Source organism: Paracoccidioides brasiliensis, assembly GCF_000150735.1.
Source record: "Paracoccidioides brasiliensis Pb18 unplaced genomic scaffold supercont2.3, whole genome shotgun sequence".
In the NCBI taxonomy this organism is placed as follows: domain Eukaryota; kingdom Fungi; phylum Ascomycota; class Eurotiomycetes; order Onygenales; family Ajellomycetaceae; genus Paracoccidioides; species Paracoccidioides brasiliensis.
Genome location: NW_011371360.1, coordinates 3,569,600 through 3,589,848, shown reverse-complemented (window position 1 = coordinate 3,589,848; position 20,249 = coordinate 3,569,600). Strand labels below are relative to the sequence as shown.

Sequence of the window (20,249 nt, the reverse complement as noted above, 5' to 3'; positions counted from 1 at the left end):
TACGCTCCTTGGAACTCCTCCGTAATATTCCTTCTGAACCGTCACACGAACTTCTCTCGTCCCAAACGACGTCAGGTCAACAATATTAACAATGGGTAGTCAAGTTTCCAAGATTATGGGGAAGATCTTTGGATCGAAGGAGATGCGTCTGCTTATGCTGGGTCTGGATGCTGCAGGAAAGACAAGTGTGTGAATCTTGTTCCAATTTGTGGACATCACTATCTTCTCCGCCCCAAAAGCTAATTGCAATGTTTCCCACAGCAATCCTCTACAAATTGAAACTCAACCAAGATGTAACCACTATTCCCACTGTCGGTTTTAACGTCGAATCCGTAACGTATAAGAACGTCAAGTTCAACGTTTGGGATGTTGGTGGACAGGATAAGATCCGTCCTCTTTGGCGGCATTACTTCTCTGGTACATGGCTTTTACCATTAAGGCAGGGGTTTTCTCTCGATTGACTTTGGAATTGCGGTTTTCTAGGTACCCAAGGTCTTATTTTTGTTATTGACTCGAACGATCGGAGCCGAATTGAAGAAGCACGACAGGAGCTCCACCGAATCATTCTAGATCGTGAGATGAGAGAAGCTCTGTTACTAGTATTCGCAAATAAGCAAGATATTCCTGGAGGTAGGTGTTTTTTTTTTTTTTGCTTTAAAACGCATTAAGCTACAAGTTGGTTTTCCTTGCTAACTAGATTTTCATAGCCATGACGCCCCAAGAAGTGACGGACAAGCTTGAACTGACTCAACTCAAGGACAAAATATGGTATGTTGTCCCTAGTTGCGCCACTACAGGTGAAGGATTGTTCGAGGGCTTGGTATGTTTTATTCCATCTGTCATGACGTTGCATGAACCATATACTGACATTGATATATAGGGTTGGCTCTCCAGCAACGTCAAGGCTCAACCACAAAGGCAGACTAAATAAATTGCACCTCTGATTCTCTCCACTCTGTTCATACCAACCTCACCGAGTGCCTGCCCTTGTGTACCAAACTATTGTACATGTAATTCCTATTTTAATTCTCTGCGTGTCTTTGTCCTTGTCGGGCTTCGGCCCTGACACTGTTTACACTAGCCTTTTCTACGTTCCTTTTGTCATGAGTCAACGCAGCATCGACCATCTTTGCCTGTTTTTCCTTTTATTTTCCTTTGCGATCTTCACCGCATGTTATATTACTCTTTGCATATTTTGTTCTGCTTTGCCCTCTCCGGATTCCTTTCTTATGATATCCCTTACGTTTATTCTAATTACTTACTATGGGCCACCGGTACAATTCTTTTCCCCTAATACAGTGTTTGTAATACTCATTTTGTGATTGATATTTAGACGAGGCTGCCTAAAAGCGATATAAATATGTGCATATCTCACTTACAAAGCTACTCTACACCAATCTAATATCAAAAGTTCGTTTATTAGGCTACCAAGAAAACAAGACTGTTTAGCTTCTGCTTGATATACTACATAAGTCCAATTCCCTAGAACTGAAGATAGAACAGAGGAAATGAGTATTGGTATCATCAAAATCAAAATCCTTAACCATCCAACGCCAAACAATCCAGGAAATAGCCGGCCCTAAAGATACAATACACACCAGTATAATCACTTCCCAACATTCCTATACCTCTCCCTTGCCAAACCCCCTTCCCCACCTTCAACACCATAGCCCTCCCCAATCTCCCCTACAATCCTAGCTGGCCTGCCTCCAACAACGCACCAACTAGGTACAACCATTCCCGGAGGCACCACAGCACCATCTAGCACAACAACAAAGTCCTTCAAAATAGCCATCGACCCAATCACCGCCTCTTTGCCGATATGAACGTGGTTGCCCACAGTGGCTGCTTCCACCACCGCCTTCTCCCCTACAAACACATGGTCGCCCATTTTCAACGGGAAAAACGAATGAACACCACGGTGCAGACGTGAGGGCGGACGCAGCAGGCAGGAACGGGAGAGGTAGGTGTATCGACCTATCGAAACGGCCACTGCAGGGCTCGCTGGTGTTGGGTTGGAGGACGAGGAGGAATTGGATGCTGGGTGGTCGGATTGGTGACGGTAGAGATCACCGCGGATGCACACGTCGGCTTGGATAACAGTTTTGCCGCCCAAGATAATGTGCTGGGTTCCGTGTACTTGAGAGCGACGGGAGACTTTGTTTCCTGTGTCCTAAGGAGAGGGTTATGCGAGGGGTAGGTGATTGGAACAGAGGAGAGGAAGGAGGGGAAGGTAATATTTACTGTTTCTATATATTCTCCCTTGGTGGACTTGGGAGGCATGTTGGAGACTCCTTTTGGTAGTATTTTGAATAGAAGAGGGCCGGGAATTGGAGGAGATCATCGATCTGTATATACGTATATAGTTATCCGCCGCAAATTTTGCCCTGTTTTGATAACTAGAGCAAGTCTACGTGACTGAAGAAGCCCTGCCCTAACCAGGCTGGATTTGGTCTCCCCGCATTTTGACGTCTCCGGAATCCAAATCCGCAGCTCCCAGGAATAGAGATCCGATATATTGAAGATTTACCATATTACAATAAATAGAAACCCGGGAGAATGGGAGTCTAGCCCGTTGTGCTGGTGATCTTCGCTGTGCTGTTACCCCTGCTACGAAATGTATGTTATTGGAGATCTCTATCCCGATTTCTATTCCGATCAGTCCCAAATCCTACTCGTTCGCAAAGAACCAGAAACAGTTAATATCACCGGACTATGTTTCCTTCCACGCATTTTGTTCCCTTTTTTGCTGCAATTGCCTGTTGACCATTGGGACCGCTGGCTTGCTGATTGTTCGGCGGGACAAGTGCATCTGATCAGCTTCGTTCAATATTGCTCTAATCCTCCTGTGTCAATGTTCCGCATGCGCTTCAAGACCATAAGTTTACAGACACTTTAGTCGCGGGAACTTTCATTTAGGTATTCGAAATAGACAAATTTGAAGGTAGTATAAATACCAGAAGCAACGCTCCCTGTATCTAACCTTGTTGCTTAAGGAGCACCAGCTATCCACTTGAGCCAAGGCCGGTTCTCAGGCTTCCCCTGAACTTCAGCGTTTTCTGGGATCCTTTCCTCTGCGAGTAAAGCCCAGGAGCTAATCGAGCACTCCATTGCGTGGTTCAAAATGGTGTCCTCAGAAGTGGTTGGACCAACGCTTTATGTCGCAAACAAATCAATGAATACTATCCACAACCACTACACACCACACCCGCTACTATGTTAACCAGCGGGAAGCCAATGTTCACAATATCTGATGGATCAAGCTGTTTTATTACTTCCGCATATCAAAGATCCCAAACTGGTAAATGGGCAAGATTTATGTCCGGGATTTCTCGCTTCTAACGTCAAGGAAGCTTTTCAGCTCAGCAGAATTGTCTTCTGCCGTTGCAGCAATATTATACTTTCGCTTTTCATCAATGCTTTTGGGGCTACAAGAGTTGGGCTGAGTTAAAGGATTTGGTTTCTAGTGAGGTTCCAAATCCCATTTGACAGTGTGGCGAGGAAATTGTCCATCAATTTCTGCAGGTAGCAGCAGCGCTAACTTATCTCGCTGCGTATAGGTTCGATATCGACTAGATGAAAGGATATCGCGATTTTGAATTAACCCCATTAACTTTTCAATTGCAGAAGGCCGAAAATTCCTTTCCGCCCTGCACGAAAAAGGCTTGCATTGGATTTCAATAGTTGATGCGGCGATTTATATGCGCAGCCCTGGTAATCCATTAGATGCGTATGTTACACAGGCCCTAAAATTATTCCCTATATCGCATTAACAGATGTTCAGGTACAAAACCTACAAGAGAGGAAATACGTTTGATGTGTTTGTCTGGAATCCATATGGCAGTGTTCATATCAGACCGGCGTGGCCAGGATACACTGTGTTACCTGATTTTCAGCTCCCGGTTCGCAAGAATGGTGGTCAACCTGAATTAAGAGAATTCTTTGACAAAGTTCCATTGGACGGTGTATGGATTGTCATGAATGAAGTGTCACCGTGATGTGTTGGCAACTGTGGCTCAGGAAACCTTGCCCTCCATCCAGTGCATCCCCCGTTCCCGCTACCGGGAGAACCTGGTAACGTCAGCTATTATTACCCTGAGGATTTCGATATCACAAACGCGACAGAAACTGCATCTGCATCAATCGCATACCTGCGTCAAGGTGCATCTAAAACCTCCAAAAATTCCTCTCTGACTACGACGATGAGTCATGAATACCTTCGCACCACTCCAACCCCAGGATTTCGGAACATCAACCACCCACCGTACGTTACCAATCATGTCCCGGGCGATCTGGCTGTGCACGCAGAATCACCAGACGCGACACATTCGGACGGGGTTGTCGAATATGATATCCATAACCTCTATAGACATCATCTTCTTAACGTGACATACCATGGTCTGAGGTGTTTTCGAGCAATCGTCCACGTATTATCGGCTGATCGACCTTCTCAGGGAGCGGGGCAGGGCATTGGGGGAAGCGACAGCCAGTCCCGCCGGACCTCTACGTTTATTCTATGCCTCAAGCATTGTCGTTTTCGCTCTACGGAATCCCGATATTCGGCGTCGATGCGTGCGGGTTCAGCGGCAACAGCAATGAGGAACTTTTGTAATCGATGGATGCGACTCTCTGCTTTCTTTCCCTTCTACATTAACCACAATGTGCTCTTAGCAATCCCACAAGAACCATACATCTAGTCTTCTGTCATCGAGGCTCCAAATCAGCAAAAATCAGCAATAGCAATCCGGTATGCCTTGCTGCCATACATATATATGGTATTCAACATGGCAAACACAACCTGCTCAACCGTAATGAGATCCTTGGCATGAGAATTTCCCCAAAACCTAACTCTAGTGTCAGCTAATGTCAAGTCCTCCTCGATCCCTCCCTTACGGCTGTCCCCCTTTTGCAACCCGAGGTTAAAACAGTGACGACTATTTTCCCGGTATAGCGCACGGAGAGATCTGGTATGACTGATATACACGGACAACATTCAATTCCACAGCCGGCAAAAATACTACTATCAATGCTCCACTTGGTCACATTCCCACCTACATCCGTAGTGGAAGCATCCTCCCAATACAAGAGCCCAGCCCTTACAACTCGCGTCTCCCGTAATCCCCAATGGTCTCTCCTTGTCATATTGGACAGCAATTCCAGAGCACATTGACAGATATACATTGATGACGGGAACGCATAGACCCCGACTCAACTTTGTCAGTCCGACTTTTAGTAAAGGAAATATTTACACGCTGTCTCAGGTGGAACATACGAAGATAGGAATGTCATTCTAGGAGCAGATTTGGGTTCGTCCGTGTGTGGGGTGACGCTAAATGGGCGGCAAGTCTCTGCTAAGCTTGTGGGGGATAATCAGACATCTCAGGTTCTGGCTGTTACTGGGCTGAAAGAGTTTACGAATGGCAGGCGTGCGTGGAGTGAGGATTGGGTGTTGAAGTGGTGACATGGTAAAGTTGTCAATGATATGAGGTCAAATAAATACTCCACATGAAATTGTTTAATTTCGAATTTGAATTTACCAAGTTGGCAGACTGCGTGCGATCAACTGTTTTTCTGTTGTCCAAACACACCTCGCTGTGTTGACTACCTATATATAATGAGTTCCTGATATCTTTGTGGCTACTTGTTTTCCGGGGCCCTAGTCGGGCAATTTGAATCAGCTATTGATGGGAATTTGGCTAGATTAGACTCCCATAAATTATATTTGTGAGACTGATTATTGAATAGATTTTAAACAATGGTTATATGAAACGCACACCTGCAAAATCCGTACATTGGGTTTCCTTGATATTAAAAGTATATATCCAGAGCAAGATCATAAATACGACCACGCAAAAGATAGTTATGCAACCAAAATCAGATAAGCCCCTAGACAAAAGTAAGAGCATTTCTTATATTGATATAGGGAGCACACCATCATAGTGAACTTTCAAAGCTGCAAACACAAAAGGAGAATTCATTAGTCTTAAGATCTGTTTAAATATAAAAAGGGCTGGAAGATCAAGATTTAACAGCGAAGAAACATGTGAAGAACTCACTCATTGGGAGGACAGAGTAACCACCATAGTCTTCTCTCATATAGGCGAAATGCCCATTGGGACGAATAACTTTGACCAATCGGCCCTGGGGGCCTGGAGCAGCGCGCAGATTATCTAGACGCCCAACAACACGCAGCATGGAAGATAGTGCTACCATATGTGCACCTCTTCCAAAGCAGGTAAATGCACTATCGGTAAAGTGGATGTAGGATTCTAGAGGCCGATCGAGAACCACGTCGTCGGGAGAGGGGAATATATTTGGATCTCTGGAAGAGGAGATCTAAGGCGATACAGTTAGTGTAGGTTAGGTAGTGATTGGAGGAGCTCGGAATAGAAGAGACAAGGTGTATGAAATAAGAGGCATGTTTACCATGTTCACGAAAACCTTGTCTCCATCGTTGACGACAACGTCACGACCAGTGTCATTTATCAAAACGTTTGTATTTGCCTCACGGTATGATTTGAATGTTCCGTTAAGTCGGATCCCCTCCATACAGTAATGGAGAAGTTTCGCATCAGATTCCGGGGAGTCTTCATGTGCAAGACGGTTAATCTCTGGAAGATGTGGTTTGCCCTCATCCGACAAGTAAAAATCTATGATTTGAGTGAACTTTTTTAAGAAAGTTAGATGTTTTTTTGGGCGAGATAATTAAAATGAATCACAGAATATAAACGGGTAACTTACAACTTGAGCTTGACTCGGAACCGCGGTGCATATTATGGGAAGGAGTTGTGACCAAGCCACCTCTGAGACGCTGAGTCCGCACTTCAAGAGTTTGCGGGTCGCGTCAAGCCCATACTTGGCCAATGGGTTGTCATGTTTTTGGAAGCGATCAACAATACCTGACAGAGATATGAATCCCTTGGCGGATTTGACGTACGATTCTACAACTTTTCCAAGCTCTTCTCCTGCTTCTCGCGTCACCTGTCTTAGGGCGAACGATTTTGTGGGATCCACGTCGAAAAATACGCTGGTGAAAATAGCCACGATCACCATGAACATTTCACGGTCCGTGAATAAACCCTTGGGATTCTCTTTGGTTTTGAGGGGAAGGTCAAAAGTGCTCGCCGCGAAATAGACGTGCGCGAGATTACCAACACTGGAAATTCGTTAGCAACTCAAGATTCCCTTCAGGGATAAAATAAGATTGGGAGAGCTTACTCCCGCGTGATATCGATCTGGTTAATTCCAGCAACTCGAACTGAATTTTGCTTCAGAAGATTGAGGGTAATATCCTCGTAGAACTTTTTCACGTTCTGACTCCATGAATCTTGCCTAAAGGTTTCGTCTAATATTTCGGACTGGGATACATTGAAACTCTGGCTCCCGAAGAGAGAACTAGCCACGTCCCCAAAGGTAAACCGAAAATCCCTTACATTTTCTAGAATTGTCTTTGTCCCATTATACGAGGTGAGATCTATGCGAGGTGGGATTAGCGCTGGGCGATCCCAAGAAAAGTGACTTTCCCTCCCGAGCTTCGTGAAAATCTCTCTGTTAACACTCGGTATTGTCATTGGATAGTGTGCGTAGATAGAGTCGGGCTTGATATAGTTGGGGAGAGCGCGCAGCATCAACTTGTAGAACATGCAACCTTGGTTGACGCTAAGGTCATAGTGAGACTCAGCATATCCCCAGTTTGTCAAATTTTTAGCATTGTAGTCCGTCTATCACAAGATAAGTCAGCCGCCGTCTCCAACAATCATTACGCGCATAAGAATTTCAGCTACAAAAGTGACGAAGTGGGATGACATACGGTGTAGAATCGGTCCCCACGGACGAGTGCTACCGCGTCCGAGAGAACAGCTCTAGATATGGTATAGGTTGGACATATTCCAGCACCAGGAACCATGGGGATCTTCGCCTCTTCCGAAACAATGCCTGGGTAAAGCTCCACATAGTCAGGATGCTCATACAAACTCCGAAGTTGGTGAGCGATAATAGGGTCGGAGTTAATTTCCTCAAATGTCTCGTACTCCTTTCAAGCCAAAAAATTTCCGGAACTCATTCAGGGAGCCACAGCCGAATTTCCTAGCCTGATGAATTCCCAGAATTTCGACTGCTCGAAGGGCCTTAGGGACATTTCGAGGACCGAATGTTCCTAATTCATCGTTAGATAAGGATTTGAAAGGATTCTGTCAACATTCTCACCCGCGACTTCTTCCGTTGCCTCTGTAATAATTCTAACTAGATCTTCGTCCTTAAATCGCCCATCTGCTTGTCGTTCCAACTTTGCAAATGTTCTCTGAGCAGGGTCTTTGGGAAGGTTCCTTTTCCATTTTCCCATTCCAGCTATCAGTTCTTCCATTGAGATTTCTTCAGCGGTTTTACCAAAAAGGTCTAGGTAGACCTCCCCAATCCATTTCTCATCTATTTCGCCAATAGTTGAATGCCATCTGTAAGCAAGATTAAACTCGAAAGACACCTGGTTTCCAACACCACTTTCGGCTGCTTCTGGCTTGGCACCTTTCTTCATGTTAACTCGTGGGTCCTAAGAAAGTTAGCACGTATACCAATTGATGCGGAAAAGCGAAGACATACCAAACTCCAGTTAGTATTGGTGCGTGTGAGGTTGATGATGGTTCGCACATAATCGTACAGCGTGATATTTATGTAAAGGCCACAAGTGATACTATTCTCGTATCAGAATTGAATGCCGGGGCAAAAATTGCAAATACACATACAGTCTCCCGGTCTGGAACAAATCATTGTCATATTTAGCCCATGCATTTCTCGAATCTTCAGATGCAAGGTCATCACGGGGTTTGGTAAATCGACCATTCTCGTTGATATGGGCCAGTTGCTCAACGACATAGTTATGGAACCTATATGAATCAGTAAGCCATTGTCGTTAAAAGGAAACATATGAATCAAGCCAAAGATACACAAACTTTAAGGGACCATGAAATTGCATATCAAAATGGACTCACCGATTTAGCAATATGAGAATAACACTGCAACCAGGTGGAAGTGCGATTAGCCTTGGGTCCGCAAAGGTATCAGGCTTGAGTTTTCCATCTTTGAAGGTACGCATGTCATCCTGCTGTTGCTGATTATCTCCATAGAGTGTGGAAAGGTCAAGGTATGAAGACGTCAGAGAGATGTGTTGATTCCTTGGATCTGTCTCGAAGAGATCTGTGGACGAGGTCAGCATACCTCCTAATGAAGGTACCACAAGACCATTTTACCGTGGATTATTAGAGATGCCCAGTTGAAAAACATGCTGGAGACACCATTTGGATGTGGTTTGAATTCCTGGCGCGCGAAAAGACTGTCAAAGACCAGACCTGGGTCTGGTAGCGCAGCAGGTTGAATAGTTGAAGGTTTAATGGATCGCGCGTAAGCTGTATTGGCGGCCCCGAGACGAGGAAACAAAGGATTATTGTTGGATCCGTCTGCGGCTCGGTAGCGATATTCGTCACCGAGATACCTAAACCAATAACGTTAAGAAGGCACTAATTTGTGACGTTACAGGAAGTACCCTTACGATAGTGGTGGATGAGGTAGGGAAACCCAGAGCGACTTGACAAAGCTATTGGTGAGCTTTACACGGGCTGTTGATTCGGGAGGCAGACTAGCCACGAGCTTTCCGGAGACAGGTTAGATATACCCTTTCACATTATTGTTGGATTCACCATACTTGAATAATTCGTTCCATGAGATATTCCTTATCATCCGTGAGTTTACCAGAGGTCTTGCTTTTTACCACAGCCAGCAACGTGCGGATGCCTTTCCAGCCCATCCATTTCACTTCCTTGAAAATACCATTAGATACAACTTTCTTGACCTGGGTAAAGTCACCGCTGAATTCAGCATATTTGGCAAAAGTTCTCTCAACTTCCTGACGTTTGATGCGACGTCCATTGCTGCGTTTCGCCCATGGCGGGGAAGACGTTTTTGGTTTGCCGTTCATTTGGCCATTCCTTTTGTCATGGGAGGAAGCCCCAACAGCCTCTGAGCCTGGTGCCATTTGTGTTGAAAACAATAATAGGCTGTAACAGGAGGGAATATTTAACGAGAGACGTAAACTGTTTAACGGAACATTACTCTAGAAGGGTGGAAACATATGAAGTTTTGAGAATGAATCATCGAGGCTCCATCAGATGCAATGCGCAAAGCTCGAAGAAAGGTCAACGAGAGCTCTGCATTTTTGGGGCTCGTAGTTGGGGACAATAAACCAATTCCCCGGTTTTCAACATAGAACCGACTCTCTGGGGACGGACCCCTCGTAATCCGTATTGACGGCTGGGTTTGTCAAGGTCCAGCGGTGCCCGATTTTGGGCAAACAATGCCCGATTGGGTGAATGCACGCCATTATTCGAACTTAAACACCTGGCCAGTGATTGATCTGCCGTCGCGAAAACGTTAAATGTTGTATCCGGTACCACAACTTGATTAACCCATCCATGGGCACTTAAGAAAGGTGCGGAGTTGCATCTCACGAAGAGTGGTTCAGTTGTTCGTTGGCAGTTGGACAACGCCAGCCGCCACTGTCGACATAAACAGCCAATAGTTAACAGCTCGATGCACGAAGCAGATGTTTAACGAAGTTGGGTTGATGATCCTAGTGAATTGTCAGCACCCCAAAGGTTCAGAGCTCGAAATGAGTGCTGGCAGTGCGAGAGGACTACTGCTCAATATTCATCCTCCAGAGGGTTCAGCTGCAAAGACATTCTCCAGGTTGGAGAATTGATCATAAAGCTGGCTACTTGCTAGCAACCCGAGATCACCTCAAGAAACCCACAGTTGATTAGACAGGGTATCAACCATGTCACACACACAGGTGCTGGACTCAGAAAGCAAATAGAATGGCCACAGCAGTTATCCCATCGGTAGTTATCCCATTACTGTGACTTGCATGGTTCCAAAGTTTGTTGGGATGAGGCTTGCGACAGATGAAGATGGAACTGACATGATTGTCATGCACAGGTTCGGATAGTTACCAGTTGGCGGGCGCTGCTTGCAGCCAACTCCGCCGTCTAAGTCAATTTGAGCTATTAGCCTAATCACCGGTGCCATCAGTCAGCTAATAGCCAGACAGCCCATCGTCTCCACCACTTCCCAGAGAGGGCTGATAGAAAGCGTGGCTGCGTGGCTGCGTGGCTGCGTGGCTGGCCCGATGACAAACATTCTTCAAGAGCAGCTTCTTGGTAACTCCTAACCATCTCTCGAAACCACAGACTGATCTATGATCATGATCGCAGAGCTACTAAACAGGTGAGACGGCGCCAGGGAATTCAAGGGTGTCAATCGGCATACTACGTTCGAATCGGTCGAAAAGCTAGATAGTATGGTTTGAGTAACTATCTGTGTCCTGTCCCTGGACAGTAACTCTTAGTTACAGCCTTGCTCCGAGAGTCTAGTTTCAGCAAGCCATGATTTATCGAGATTCAGTCTCTGGGTGGAGGCGTCCACTACCGAGCCTCCCATTGTGATGTGCATATCATTCGATGCTTCACAGGTTGAAAATTCCTGTAACTATCTAGAGTAAGTTACCCCATCATCAACTGGATTTTTGCAACTGGTGCAGTATGTGTCACTGCCGCACTCAGCTCTTGCTGGTATTAATAACTACTGGAATAGTTTCCTCTTATTATCATTATTGCCGCATAGCACATTGCTGGCTTGCTAAACCGTTCTAGCAAAGGCCTGAGACCCGAGTCCCAGATCGGGTACGTATTAATAAAATATTCAGCTGCGGCTGCATCTAGAAGTCCCTCATTCGCTGAAATACCAGGTGCCCAGGTTGTGTGCGCCCTATCTGGCCGATCCCTCAACTCGGCCCCTGATGTGCGGGGGTGCGCTGCTGACTCTGGGGCCATGGGTGATAATGCTATTTAGACCAAATGGCGTCCGGCGCGGAGAAGAACGCTCTCCAATCCTCCCAATTCACCACCAGTAGGAGTACTTTAAAAGCACAGTTTCGTTTGTTCCCACGAGAACAGCGTCAAGGGCCCTCGTCTGTGGCTTACAGTTCACACGAGGCGCTCCCAGCGCCAACCAGAACATCCCTTGAGTCTTGAGTCTTGACTCTATCTATGCTTGCGGCTTGAACCAGTTTCCTCACAGAACCGAGATTTATTTTTGGACGCCTGATCTAATTGCCGGTCCTCCTTCTCATCATCATCATCACCGGCAAATCTAGAATATTTATTTTTCTTTTTCTCAGGGCTCGCTTTTCTCTGGTCTTTCTACACATTTATAGTTTTCTTCAAGATTCATTGTTCATGTGAAATTGTCGCCATGTCACAATACGTGACAGATCTTCCGAAAGCTTTTGTCCTTTGCTTTGATGGCACTGGAAACAAATTTTCTGGTGATGAATCTGACAGCAATGTTCTCAAAATTTTTCGTGTGAGTGCATTCTCAGACCCTCAAGATAAACATACTCTTGCGCTGACCAAACCACAGACACTGGATAGAAACCAAGGACAACAATTCCACTATTATCAGCCTGGGATTGGTACTTACATAACATCAACAAAGGTGCCAAATCATACGGGTGCATTTTCGCGCATTAAGCGGAGCTGGATAAAAGCAAAAGACGTAGCCATCGGCTTCTCCTTCGATCACCATGTACTGGCTGGATACCAGTTTCTCATGCGATATTACTCCCCCGGCGATGAAATTTACTTTTTCGGATTTAGCCGTGGGGCGTATATTGCTCGCTTTCTTGCCGAGATGCTCGACTACATTGGCCTCCTAACTATTGGAAATGAAGAGCTTGTCCAATTTGCCTGGAAGACCTTTTCAGAATGGCAACGACGGACTGGGAATAGCCCCGAGGACATACAGAAAAGAAGAGATCTTTTCAAATTCATGAAAGCCTTCAGAGAGACATTTAGCCGTCCTATCCAGCGAATACGTTTTTTAGGGCTATTTGATACCGTGAATAGTGTTCCGAAGTTCGAGTCTCCGTGGATGTCTCGAAATAGATTTCCCTATACTGCTAGGAGTTCAGCCAAGGTTATCAGGCATGCGGTGGGTATTGATGAAAGGCGTGCCAAATTCCGCCAAGATTTAATCTCTCAAGATCGCCCGTTCAGGAGGGCAAAGGCTATACGTCGTCGATTCTCCTTTATTCCACATGGCAGGGTACACGATAACAGAGCACCGGCTGCGGCTGCAGAAACGATTGCTGAAGAAACTAAATCACAAGAAGGAAAAAATGGCACCAAAATTTCGGACGAGATCAATGGTGTATCGCCAAGTCGTTCTCTAGCCAGAGGCTGGACCCAACCTCTTGAAGAAAACCGTTACCGTCCATGCCAGCCTCGCCGCTCACCCCTGAATCTTAGACTGTTGGTCCCGGACAACCGTAATGTTTCGGTCGAAGGCAGCTCCCTGGACAGCATCTCTCATATTCCAATACAAGTTCCGCAGGCAACCGATAACAGGTCTGTTGAATCAGATCTGTCTGTTCAGGATATCCAGGAGGTCTGGTTTCCTGGCTGCCATGCCGACATCGGTGGAGGCTGGGCACTTCTTCCCGGGGAGAAGTGGCCACTTAGCCATGCGCCGCTTGTATGGATGATCCATGAAGCGCAACGCGCTGGGCTACAATTCGACGAGCGCAAACTCAAAAAATTCGAATGCGCCGTAGAATATGAAGGCGATTATTCACCAATTGACAAATCGTGGAATTTGGATCAGGGACAATGGCCAGATCAGCCAGAGATTGTAATCGACAGAGTAGATAGTGAGGGATTCCAAGAGACACCCAAAGATAGCCCTGTAAAATCTGCATCATCGAAAAGTTTCTTTGAGGCGCTCCAATACTCCGGGACCCAGGGCCGCATTCATGACAGTTTGGCATTTAACTCTGGCCTGCCAGCCACATCAGTCATCGCGTGGAGAATAATGGAGTACCTCCCCTTTAAGAGGATGGATCTGCAGGAGGACGGCTCATGGGCACCCATCCGCTGGCCTCTTCCGCGTGGTGAAGTCCGCGACATTCCTTTGAATGCCAAAATCCATACCAGCGCCATACAGCGGTTAAGAGCAAATAAAACCTACCGTCCCGGTAATTTGATCATTGGTGGTGGCGGTCGTGGAGTTAAAAAAGCTCCAGAGTTCTTGGGCATAGGGGACTGGGTTGTTTCTAGCTACGAAGGTGACCCAGTGAGGGAAACTTTTGTGAGGGTGAATATATCAAAAAACGAATGCCAAAGGAACGGGACGCATATGAAAGGGACGCAGAAAAATGGAATACAGGAAGATGGAACTCAAAAAAATGGGACGCAGAAAAATGGAATACAGAAAGATGGAAATGGGACCCGACAGGACGGAAATTAGTTTGAATTTCCTTAATTATCCTTTATGTGTGGAGTTTACATCTTTTTTTGCCTTGTCCTGTGTTTTGGCTCTACTTTGCATGTATGAGTGGCTATCACCGCCTGATGATATTGGGTTGACAATCTCAGCACTCATTGGTTGCTTCTTGGGAGATGGAGGGGTGATAGTTGATGCATCTTCCTACATAATTGCCTTAGGATACGCTCGGGGGAATGATTTGTCTGCTTGTCTGGCATTGTTAGTTAATTCCTCCCTATATACCCAACAGTTGACCTACGGTTCATCCAGTTTGAACTTAATCTAATCTACTCCGTATTACTTCCATCCCAACTCCAATGGGTTAATTTCCAAGGTTATTTGTTATGGGTCTTGATTTTCCGCTTCTGAATCTCTCAAACTCAGCACAACCCCCGAACCCTCCTAGGCGAAATAAATGATATAAAGCTAATCCAATATGATAAATGTGCGGCAAGTTAGCACCCCTACGGTTGAGTCCTCATCGGCACCTCCGAAGCGCAAATCCAACTTCACCGCACCAAAACGGTGGTTCATATTTTCTGGGAGATTCAATCTTTGGATGGCCACAGAATGTTCTTCTCGACACGCGCATTCGGTAACTAATAGATAAAAGTACGATGCCGCAACAACCGTCGTATGACCTAAATTAATCGGTTGCCGGTGTCTGGGTTTTTGGAGTGTTGGGTGCAGCAACAGCTCCTTGCAGGTTAGATCAGGGAATTTTTACTGCAGTATCCACTTCTCCAGGTCGACGATGCGATGTTTGCTAGTGGTTCATGAATTTCGATTGCCCATGTCGAAACGCTGGAACCGTCTTCAGCTCTGGCTTGGTTTGCCTGAATGGGCAAATAATAGAAATGCCATAGCCGCATGGCTCAGCCCTCGGAACATAAACATGGGCCGTACTCCGTATTGCTACCGAATTGCGAATTAATACCCTGTGGCGGCCCAAAAATGCGACTAGAATATCACTGGAGGGTTGCACGAACTGTGATGCCCGTACTTCGCTTCCGATAGTTAGTTTTGTGATAATGACACGAACCCTGCCCTGGAGACGGCTTCCACATCGATAGCTGAAGTGAAGTGGGAGAGAAGTTGTTCTCTCAGCGACCTTGAAGCCACGATGACTCTGAAGAGTAATTCAATGCCATGAGAAGAGAGAGAGAGAGGGTGATTCTGACAACGTTAAATTGACGCCGAAATGTGTTGGTCCAATGGACTCGGCAACCGTCCAGGTGAAGAGTCTTTTTCTCTGATTACCAGCGAATCTTGCAGATTGATTTGACGATTTTCTAACTAACCTTCAATTAATTAATTGTTAATGTCCAACGATGGCGTAAAACGTAATCGCAAAAAATAAAGCAAATAAAAGGTAATATATAGCTCCAACCCTGATTCGAACAAGGGACATTGCGATAATGGTGTAGGCCACTGCAATCGCACGCTCTAACCGCTGAGCTACTGGAGCGTGTGTAGGTGTTCCTGTTTTAGGGTTCATGCTATTTACAGGGTATGTGGGGAAGTGAAACCCGCTGTTTTGTCATAATCGATTCCTTCACTCAGGTTTGCGGCGGCATCATACATTTATATTTAAGTTATGGATTTTGTTATATATATATATATATATATTCAAGTATTTCCTAGCAAAAACATGTGTTTTAAATACAAGAGTTGTCCAATAACTCTCTTACAATTATGGCTCATCTAGTCTGAATGGAACAGAAATGAATCCATAATCCATAATCCATCATCAACACCAACGCCGATGGGATAGGGGAAACACAAACCAAAAAGAACACCAGTAAAAACCCTGGCATGTGAAAGCAGACCAGATATACATAATACAATGCTAGCTATAGGCATCATCATCAACAATAATTAACAAAACCCTGTAATGGGAATCCAACCAACACCTGCAGCTCAGTATATTTCCTAACAGACTGAACAGGCCAACCAACCCAAACCCCTTGACAAACCCCCCCCCCCCCACAGCCATTAATATACATACATACACATACACACCTAGGAAACAATCGATATTCATAAAAAGGAAATTGACCAGAGAGCGCAGAAGCAGTAACTCACATGGGTAACATGATTTGAACAGACGGTGAGGAAATCATCCGCAGCTGGGTTAGAAGTTTCTTGGAGACTCTGGGAACTGAGCCGTCCTATACCCCTGCTGGGGTTGAGCCCCATAACCATGTGAGTATCCGCCGTCCGCAACACCGCTCTGACCATATCTATATTTTGTGAACCCTGCGCTCACCCCACCGCCACCAACCGTTCCTACCCCGCCGGTATTACTACCGATAGCCCTAGTAACACCACTAGCAGGCGGACCGCTAGAGGCGTAGACACCTGAATTAGCTTGACCATCCATATTTGAACCATCCGGTCCCGCTACACTTCTTGGTTTCATCCTCTACAAAAATATCGCATACCGTGAGGGTGGTTTCTCGTATTTATCGTCCCCAGCTTCGGCTGCAGCATCTGCTGCAGGAACTGTAACGGGGTCGGCTGAATGTGGTGCTGAACTGCGTCGACGGGAACGCCAGAAGGATCGCTTACTATTGCGACTAAGACCCTCTGTGTAGTTGTTTCCGGGTGAAGGGCCAAACCACTTGCCAAGTTTGTGGTGGCGGGCGTAGAGGATTTGGGGGTATAAGCCTAGCGCGAAAAGGAGGCTGTCGGGGTCGCAAATGAATTAGCAACCGGATGCGCTGAGACAGACAAGAAAACAAGTGAAACAGGAACTCACCATCCAATGATTGCCACAGAAAAAGCTCCCTTCTGTAACCTGCAGGCAAACCCCAAGTCTGGAAAGTGCGTCAGTTTGTCATTATTACCAGTCCCGGGCCCTGCGAGGCTCTTTGAGTCTCCGCTACCAAGCAGAGTATGGACAATGCCGGTACAGGAATCCACGCCATCTCGCGTCATGATTGCGATGGCAGTGAAAGAAGCTATGAAACAGACATCAAGGAAGAGCATCAACGCGGCGAAAAACGCTATCCCGCCAATGCAAAGGGTAAATAATGACGCTAGCAACGTGTACAAGGCTGCAGCCCCGGAAAGGCCCTCGACAGCTTTGGCCCATTGTGGAATGACCATGCCATGGTCGACGAGGACGGCGAGAAAATAGGAATATATTCCTAGGATGAGGGCTGCGGCGCAGAACTGAATGAGACGGAGAATGAAGTTGGTAATACGGATAAATACACCCGCGGCACTCATTGCGGGGAGCTAGGTGACTGATCCAAGGTTATAATTTCAGCTACCCGAGCGCAAAAGGCAAGCTTATGATGGATCGCCCGAGCGAATTGCGCGGCCGGGCCGAGTAGTTATAACGTAGAATAAAAACCAAAGGGGTGGTAGATAAGATACAGAGAGATGATGCAGCAGTTATTTCAGACACACCAGTCCAAACAATAGTTAAGGGGGGGGGAAAGAATAAAAAGGAAGATATATCCAGCAATTTGAGGGTGTTGGATTGTCGCATTCCCCCAGTTTCACACCCAAAAGAAAGCGCCGACAGGTAAATTTCAATGACGTCAGGAGCAATTCGGCGACTGGATGACTAAGCGCAGCATGAGGAAACTCTAAGTTCAGGCCTGGGGAGCAATCCAGCCAATTGACTGTGTTGATATCCAAAGTGTTCATGGTACAAAATTCCTTGGAAAGCTGCTGTTGATAGTTCTTTGATCTACATATCATCGTTCCCACATGTTCCCTTAGCACCCTGCAGAAGGCTGCATCCAAGTGCATGGAGCATCGCGACATCACAATATAACTGTCACCGTTCCATGTTCGTATGATACCCCATCTCATCACCAGTAATTACCCAGTTTGCCGTGCATTTTAATGGCAGACCGGAAGATCCTTCTCCTCCTTCAAGGTCCGCACCCTCAGGGCAACTTTCCCTTAATATCATCGAGAGCACGGATGACATTGAAAGGGCAGCAACCTCGGTTGCATATAAAAGCGATGGACATAGCATTGATACTGAATGTCATGGGAGAGACTGAAATAACTTAAGCCACGGCGGGTGTCATTGTCATCTCTCGCGGTTTTTTTGTTGTTCCTTGGCTTGTTCTTGATCCACGTATGCCCGGAGTATGGATTCCAAGCCCTCATTTCGCCTTGCCAGAAGCATCGCGTCGGATATATTAATGGTCGACCGTCCCGCATGTCTATTGCAAGTAGAATGAGATGAAAGTAAAAAGTTAGGTCAAGTCGAGCCATATTGTTGCTCGTAAAACAACGCAAGGAGAAAGAGTGCAAGAGAAAAATTGGCAGCAAATTATCTCTTACTTGGCGAACGCTTCTAGGTCTTGTCCCACGGTCTCTGGAGATAATATCAGCATTGATTCAAACGTTGACTGGAATGCCCATAAGGAGAAATGACGAGCAGGGAAAATTCCAGCTAAAAGAACCAAGCCCAGTGCGCGATTTATATACCTATTTGCACCCAAACCATCTCTGTGAGAGCTCCTATAAACTGCGGAGTAGCATCAACACCAAGCTTGATAGTTTCATCATCGACAATTCTACCAATTGCAAGCCAAAGAGCAGACTTCAGGCGCTGTTGAGAGAATCACAATTAGCACTCCCTTAATGTTGAATAATGAGGTACAAACAAACAGCAAGGGCACACGAGCGTGACAAACCTCTTCTAGAGCTGCGGCATTAGAATCTTGCTCAGGCATCGCGATGATGTACAGAGATGAGCAAAAGTGCTGTTGTTGCTGACGTTAGGCGCATGAGCATACGGCTGAAGACGATGTTGAGGATCGGCCTCTGATTGGTCCCACACGCGTCGGATTCGAAATCCCAACGTGACGGAAGAACAATATCCCGAAACAAATATCTGACTAAGCAAAGTCTATAAGATGACGTAATGCAAACATTCAATCCGATGCTTCAATGAATTTTCTCTTTTGCGGAGAATTCGCAGACGTCGCAAAGCTCCATCCAGCGTACAGATAGCTCTTTTTTGGGAGGATATAGAAGACTGAACAATTGGTCCTTGAACTATCCGTTATATGAACTCAAACAATTTCTCTCCCCTTTCACCCGGTCTATTCCAATTTGGAAAATCTCTCCTCCGAGCGGGCGGCTCCGTAATCCACCAAAAACGATAGAGCCAATTGCTCCTCTCCAAAAATTCAATGTCAAACCATTTACAGACTAAATGAAATTTCTTTTGTTGTTCAACGCAAAAAACGTATCAACATGACGTCTCTCGACCCAACGTCCATCCTCTCCACCCTCCAAACTTGGTCCACAAACCTAAAATCCAACCTCTCTAACTCCGTCACCTCCCTGACACTCCGCGACTATATCCGCCTAATCTGGATAATAGGTGGCTATCTGTTTCTACGTCCGTATCTAGATTCTGGCTTCCGCAAACTCTTCACATCAAACATGGATAAATCCGACGCAGAGGAAAAGGCGCAAGAGCAGGCAGAGGCCGCTGCTGTCGGAAGTGTTGGAGCCCGAGCAAAGCTGTCTGCAAATGCGTTGAGGGGAGCGCTGGGTGACAATAGTGAGAGCAATGACGAGGAGGATGGGAAGGGTGAAACGACGGGTGTGCCGCAGTGGGGAAAGAGTGCGCGGAGAAGGCAAAGGAGGGTGTTGAGACAACTTGAGGAGGCGGCATTGAGGCATAAGGAGGAGGAAGATGACAAGGATATTGCGGATTTACTCGAGGATTGAGTGGTTGCTTTGGAATATAGGACCTCTCTTGCTTTGGGATGGGGTAATCGTTTGGAACAGGTATATATTCGCTTGAGTTTGTTGGATATACTGTCTGTGTATGTATATACTACCTTTGGCTTAAATATTTTGAGGCGGGGATGGATCTGTAATCGGTGTCGATATAG

General features: G+C 46.1%; 9 protein-coding genes and 1 non-coding gene across 10 annotated transcripts; 5 read left to right on the top strand and 5 right to left on the bottom strand.

Moving 5' to 3' along the window:
• Positions 1–91: 91 nt before the first annotated feature.
• On the top strand, positions 92–931 carry PADG_03475 (ADP-ribosylation factor 6; the record flags this gene model as incomplete). The annotated part of the gene is made up of 5 exons (XM_010760581.1): positions 92–185; positions 262–417; positions 484–630; positions 708–820; positions 881–931. 5 exons carry the CDS (start codon positions 92–94, stop codon positions 929–931), a joined length of 561 nt encoding a protein of 186 aa, XP_010758883.1.
• Positions 932–1,606: 675 nt separating this feature from the next.
• Positions 1,607–2,283, bottom strand: PADG_03474 (uncharacterized protein; the record flags this gene model as incomplete). Its single annotated transcript, XM_010760580.1, has 2 exons — positions 1,607–2,173; positions 2,245–2,283. 2 exons carry the CDS (start codon positions 2,281–2,283, stop codon positions 1,607–1,609), a joined length of 606 nt encoding a protein of 201 aa, XP_010758882.1.
• A 1,418-nt stretch (positions 2,284–3,701) lies between these two features.
• PADG_03473 (uncharacterized protein) lies at positions 3,702–4,697 on the top strand (the record flags this gene model as incomplete). Its single annotated transcript, XM_010760115.1, has 3 exons — positions 3,702–3,730; positions 3,785–3,963; positions 4,021–4,697. The coding sequence occupies 3 exons, from the start codon at positions 3,702–3,704 to the stop codon at positions 4,695–4,697; spliced, it is 885 nt and encodes a 294-aa protein (XP_010758417.1).
• Positions 4,698–6,018: 1,321 nt separating this feature from the next.
• On the bottom strand, positions 6,019–10,024 carry PADG_03472 (uncharacterized protein; the record flags this gene model as incomplete). Its single annotated transcript, XM_010760114.1, has 13 exons — positions 6,019–6,336; positions 6,427–6,666; positions 6,742–7,156; positions 7,219–7,721; positions 7,811–7,963; positions 8,031–8,155; positions 8,206–8,545; positions 8,596–8,686; positions 8,739–8,879; positions 8,985–9,189; positions 9,243–9,484; positions 9,542–9,639; positions 9,695–10,024. The coding sequence occupies 13 exons, from the start codon at positions 10,022–10,024 to the stop codon at positions 6,019–6,021; spliced, it is 3,201 nt and encodes a 1,066-aa protein (XP_010758416.1).
• An 888-nt stretch (positions 10,025–10,912) lies between these two features.
• Positions 10,913–11,895, top strand: PADG_11607 (uncharacterized protein; the record flags this gene model as incomplete). The annotated part of the gene is made up of 5 exons (XM_010760758.1): positions 10,913–10,983; positions 11,077–11,204; positions 11,272–11,316; positions 11,418–11,541; positions 11,697–11,895. 5 exons carry the CDS (start codon positions 10,913–10,915, stop codon positions 11,893–11,895), a joined length of 567 nt encoding a protein of 188 aa, XP_010759060.1.
• A 402-nt stretch (positions 11,896–12,297) lies between these two features.
• On the top strand, positions 12,298–14,349 carry PADG_03471 (uncharacterized protein; the record flags this gene model as incomplete). Its single annotated transcript, XM_010760113.1, has 2 exons — positions 12,298–12,408; positions 12,466–14,349. 2 exons carry the CDS (start codon positions 12,298–12,300, stop codon positions 14,347–14,349), a joined length of 1,995 nt encoding a protein of 664 aa, XP_010758415.1.
• A 1,399-nt stretch (positions 14,350–15,748) lies between these two features.
• PADG_11606 lies at positions 15,749–15,835 on the bottom strand. The gene has a single exon. It is a non-coding gene; the product is annotated as a tRNA-Cys (tRNA).
• A 666-nt stretch (positions 15,836–16,501) lies between these two features.
• On the bottom strand, positions 16,502–17,601 carry PADG_03470 (uncharacterized protein; the record flags this gene model as incomplete). Its single annotated transcript, XM_010760579.1, has 3 exons — positions 16,502–16,712; positions 16,812–17,054; positions 17,129–17,601. The coding sequence occupies 3 exons, from the start codon at positions 17,599–17,601 to the stop codon at positions 16,502–16,504; spliced, it is 927 nt and encodes a 308-aa protein (XP_010758881.1).
• Positions 17,602–18,421: 820 nt separating this feature from the next.
• Positions 18,422–19,073, bottom strand: PADG_03469 (uncharacterized protein; the record flags this gene model as incomplete). The annotated part of the gene is made up of 4 exons (XM_010760578.1): positions 18,422–18,557; positions 18,679–18,712; positions 18,826–18,949; positions 19,035–19,073. The coding sequence occupies 4 exons, from the start codon at positions 19,071–19,073 to the stop codon at positions 18,422–18,424; spliced, it is 333 nt and encodes a 110-aa protein (XP_010758880.1).
• A 526-nt stretch (positions 19,074–19,599) lies between these two features.
• PADG_03468 (uncharacterized protein) lies at positions 19,600–20,082 on the top strand (the record flags this gene model as incomplete). The annotated part of the gene is made up of 1 exon (XM_010760577.1): positions 19,600–20,082. One exon carries the CDS (start codon positions 19,600–19,602, stop codon positions 20,080–20,082), a length of 483 nt encoding a protein of 160 aa, XP_010758879.1.
• Positions 20,083–20,249: the final 167 nt, after the last annotated feature.